General features: G+C 38.1%; 1 protein-coding gene across 1 annotated transcript in view; it reads left to right on the top strand.

Annotated features, from left to right (window-relative positions):
• Nucleotides 1-4,967, top strand: part of LOC123967480 (immunoglobulin lambda-1 light chain-like) — a 10,361-nt gene that overhangs the window by 4,252 nt on the left and 1,142 nt on the right. Inside the window, exons 3-4 of the mRNA XM_046043588.1 lie at nt 3,762-3,795; nt 4,496-4,949. Coding sequence (XP_045899544.1) covers nt 3,762-3,795; nt 4,496-4,821 — 360 coding nt within the window. The 3' untranslated portion in view covers nt 4,822-4,949. The remainder of the gene's footprint in view (nt 1-3,761; nt 3,796-4,495; nt 4,950-4,967) is intronic.

Here is a 4,967-nt window from a genome sequence, read left to right as displayed (position 1 = left end):
CTCATCACTGCTCTAACATGTAAGAGATTCTTCTCATTCCTTTTATAGCCTATATTTTCACACAGAAACCTTTCACTCATGTACTTTTCTGTGTATATTGACAGATGTTGATGCAGTGATAGTGCTGACCCAGACGCCTGCTGTCCACACAGTTTCTACAGGACAAGAGGTTGTTCTCAACTGCAACATTGAGCGATATGATGGAAATTATGTCTATTGGTATAAACAGGTTCCTGGTGAAGCTCCTCAGTTTGTTCTGAGATTTCACTATAGCGACAGTTCACCCAGCTTTGGATCAGGATTCTCTTCAGACCGTTTCAACTCTAAAGCCTCATCAAACATTGATTACCAGTTCATCATTAAGCGGTCAGAGGCAGGAGACTCTGCTGTCTATTACTGTGAGACATGGGATGACTCTGCTTCTGCAGCTGTATCACAGTGATTCACACTGTGACAAAAACCTCCTCACTTACTTACTTCTGCTTTTTGACTCTCTGACATATCAAATAATGCTCTCTATAACTACATTTTATGAGGCTTTAGAATGACTTAAAAGAAGTTTCCTAAATCTTTCTGTAAAGACCATTTTCAAACAAAAGTTTACTCACTAATCTCTCTACACCAAAGAATAGAAGTAATTAAATTCAGTGTTTGTTGTTTTCTGTTTCATTTTGTTCTCTTCAGGACAGTGCAGTGAAAAACATCAATTAGAGATAAACACAGATAAGCACAGAGATTCATTCTTGACCTTGGGGACAAATTTATGTGCTAAACATTTATATTGATTAGTAAGTGGACCTTGAGTTGAGAATAATAAATACATATAAACAAAAATAAGTACAAAAATATGTCATCTCATGATTTTCTACTTTAAAATCAACGTCAAGTTAATCAACAAAATTTGGTTATACTTTAAAAAGGTATTTGGATTTAAATTCACTATGCTATCTATGTCAGTGGAACATTTTGAGAGAATTTATTTAATTATAATAAAATGCAATAGGAGATAAACATTTGTGTTCACACTATCCCTCACCTATAACTCAACACTAATGTTTTAGACCACCGGCCTCTTTAACAGCTCATAAAATTAATTTAACATTTTTTATCAGCTTGATACTTAATGACTTTTCCTAATTTTATGAAAACTGCTGATAAACATATTTTTCAACTGATTACATGTTTCATTTGTTTACAACAGAAAATGACTCATTACTTCTTTTCAGGGTCTCAGTAAAACCCATTAAATACAATGGATTTAAAACATCTTGTGTAGTCAGCACTGTTTATGCAGCACCACCCCTCCCAAATACCAAATAAGTCTAGATTATTTTATGTAATTGTAATTGACCTCAAACGAAACGTCATCATGTGGCAGAACATACTGTACATTATTGGTAAGAAAATTGAAGCTGTTCATTTATAGCCCATATATCATATTAAACATGAAATATTTCTTTAGTTGTTGTGATAACAATGATTTATTGTAATTTCTGTATTTTAACACATTTATCAAATGCTCAAGTCCAGTTTGTGGCAAAGGGAGAGGGAGGATGCTTCATCATCTTCATGACCTCTCACACCTGGAGAAGCAGGGAAGCACTGTGAGTCATGATCTTTAAATCTTCCATTGCTTTCAACACTTCCCTCCCCTGCCTTATAAGGGAAAAGCTGGCAATGTAACCTGGATCATGGACTACCTCACTGGCCGGCCACAGCATTTTCAGAGTTGATGGCAGTGACTCTGAGGTTGTAATAAGCAACACTGGCACACCTCAAGGAAGCGTACTGGCACCGTTCCTCGTCACACTCCACACCTCAGATTTCCCTTTAACTCTGCTTCCTGCTTCCTTCAAAAGTGTTCTGAGGTCTCCTCCATTGTTGGCTGCATCAACAAAGATGAAGAGGTGGAGTACAGAGGACTGATAGATAGCTTCATCACACGGTGCATCAACAATCAGCTGAAGCTCAAAATCAGCAACACCAAAGATCAGGTGGTGGACTAACAGAGGAACAGGAGGCCCACTGTCCCAGATATCAATGGAGAGGACATGAAGAGGGTGGACTCATAGCAGTACCTTGGGGTCCAAATCAATAATAAACATTGACGCCCCCGTCAGAAAGGGACCGATCAGACTTTCCTTGCTGAGGAGACTCAAGTCCTTTAATGTGTGCAACAGGCTCCTGCAGATCTTCACCCAGTCTGTAGAAGCCAGTGCACTGTCCTTTCCTGTGGTGGCATTAAGGGTGGTGAGACGAGCAGACTCAACAAGCTGGTCAGGCTGAAACTGGACAACCTGGAGTCAGTGGCGGAGAGAAGGGTGAAGGATAAAATCACAATCATCTTGAATGACCCTTTCACCATCTTCATGACGAGCTGGGGCAGATGGGGATAATTAGGTCAGACTGACTTTGGTTAAAGGTGTTTTTTGCTGCAGAGTTGTTTATTTTTTTATGAGAATAAATGGATGAACATATCCGACTTTAAGTTTTTATTTTACCTTATATCATTTCTTTTAAGTTACTGCAGAACGTCAGCTACACGCGTACTTAAATGACCACATGCCCCATCACTTTGACCTGACATGGACCTTGCTGCTACTAACCACACTACTGTTACTTTACTTGAGATTGAACTTTTAGTTTACTTGCAACAATACAGCATGTCAGCTACTTGCCTTGTAATTTTGAGTTTATTTGGTCTTGTAAATGTTCTATTTGTATTATATTCATATCTTTGTTTTATATACACTCACTGGCCACTTTATTAGGTACACGTGTTCAATTGCCTGTTAACACAAATAGCTAGCAACCAATCACATGGCAGCAACACAATGTCACAAAGCTCAAATCATCTCAAACTGGTTTCTTGAACATGACAATGAGTTCACTGTACTCCAGTTGCCTCCACAGTCACCAGATCTCAATCCTATAGAGCACCTTTGGGATGTGGTGGAACGGGAAATTCACATCATGGATGTGCAGCCGAATCTGCAGCAACTGCGTGATGCTGTCATGTCAATATGGACCAAAGTCTAAATATTTCCAACACCTTGTTGAAAGTATGCCAAGAAGAACTAAGGCAGTTTTGAAGGAAAAAGGGGGTCCAACCCAGTACTAGAAAGGTGTACCTAGTAAAGTGGCCGGTGAGTGAACTTATAACTATGTGTTGTTGTATTTAGCTTTTCTCTATTATGTCTTTATGATGCTACACCCAACACCCAAATTATCCCTTATTTACACACAGAGCAGTGGGATCTCCAACAACAAAAAAAACACATGGTTTACACTGTTATAGGCCAAAACATACAGCCTCAGGAGTCCACTATAGCATGAGCTATCTGTGTAATTTCATCTTTAACATTGTATCAGTTGGATTGGTGAATTTTTATTGTTTGATTACTTTTGGCTGCAACTAGTTATTATACTGTTATGCTGTCTCTGCAGTTAATAACACCCATGTAAGTTTAACTGCATTGTCTGAATGATGCTCTTTTGAAAGAGAATATTTTCATTTTCAACATTAGACTGATGAAATCTGGACTTTTAACATCTTCCCCAAAGGAAAGAAAAATGATGCAGCAGAAGATTCACAATCAGTCCTGAAGTCCAGCAGTGTTTTGGGATATAAGCAGACTGATGAAGGGAATGAGAACCTGATAGTGAAAGTTGGTCTCAACAGGATGTTTCAGTTCCTCTCCCCTCATTAGCGAGAGTCAGGAGGTTTTTGTACAGCCATGTGTACAAACTGAATCACTGTGGTATTCGGACAAGGCACCAAGCTGATTGTGACAAGTAAGTACTTTTTAACTGATCATAAAACAAGAGACTTTCTGTTTCTGATCCATATTAATAGACAATTACGATTTAATTTGTCACAACTTGTTAAAAATATGCAAAATATTGTTTACCATCATTGTATTGTCTTTTGTTTTTCAGATTTGATACTAAACTGTTTTTGCAGTCAAATGACAGGCGTGATCATGATATTTAATTTATATTCATAACTTTTGATAAATTATAACATTGCAAAGCCATTCTTGCTATGTTAGATTATCTGTAAAGATTATGTGACATTATGTTATCAATTCTAAATTTGTGTGCTTGTTTTGTTTATTTAACTTTAAAGTCTTAAAGATAGCTTACATTTTAACTGAATTTTGCCATGATCATCGGTGTTTATTGGCTGTTTCAAAATGTATTTTTACTTTCGTCGTTGTTGGTTTGTCATGAATTTGTTTGCAACATAAAAATTAGACAGAATCCATCATCATATTTCAAAGTTATAAACTGTTAGATTTTGTTTTAAAGAGGAACCACTGTTCATATTGTAAGGGATAATTTGTAAATGTGTTGGAAGATTTAAAATGCTTTTCTTCTTCAGTTTCACTTGTTATGTTGTCAACACGACTAATAAATGAATCTGTTACTGTCTTGCCTTGCATTAAATATTAAATTCCTAGTTATTTCATGATTGTCCTTCATGTGTTTTCAGGCTCCAGCCTCCCTCCTCCTGTCCTGACAGTCTTCCCTCCATCCAGTGCTGAGCTCCAGTCCAGCAAAGCCACTCTGGTCTGTCTGTCCAGTCAGTCTGGTCCTTTTGCAGATGTGAGCTGGTTGGCTGCTGGGAGTCCAGTGAGCAGTGGGATCTCTACCAGCACCGCTGTTCAGCAACCAGACAAGACTTTCCAAATCAGCAGCTATCTGGCCATCCAGACGTCAGACTGGAACATGGATAAGGTTTACACATGTAAAGTGTCTTTGGGCTCCCAGACTTCAGAGAAAAACATCAACAAGTCAGACTGTCCCACTGAAGAATAGTAGAGGAGCAGAATGATCATTTCAAACCTGCTTCTTTACTGTTTGTGCTGTTTGCTCATTACAAGGTTTACATGTTAGAAAAGATGTGTCTGCATGCTTGTAATAAATGATGTGACAGTTAGGTGGAGGTGTCGTATCAGCTTTGC

Source organism: Micropterus dolomieu, linkage group LG02 (assembly GCF_021292245.1).
Source record: "Micropterus dolomieu isolate WLL.071019.BEF.003 ecotype Adirondacks linkage group LG02, ASM2129224v1, whole genome shotgun sequence".
Taxonomy (NCBI): Eukaryota; Metazoa; Chordata; class Actinopteri; order Centrarchiformes; family Centrarchidae; genus Micropterus; species Micropterus dolomieu.
The sequence above is the reverse complement of the archived record's forward strand: the minus strand, read 5'-3'. Positions and strand labels throughout refer to the sequence as shown.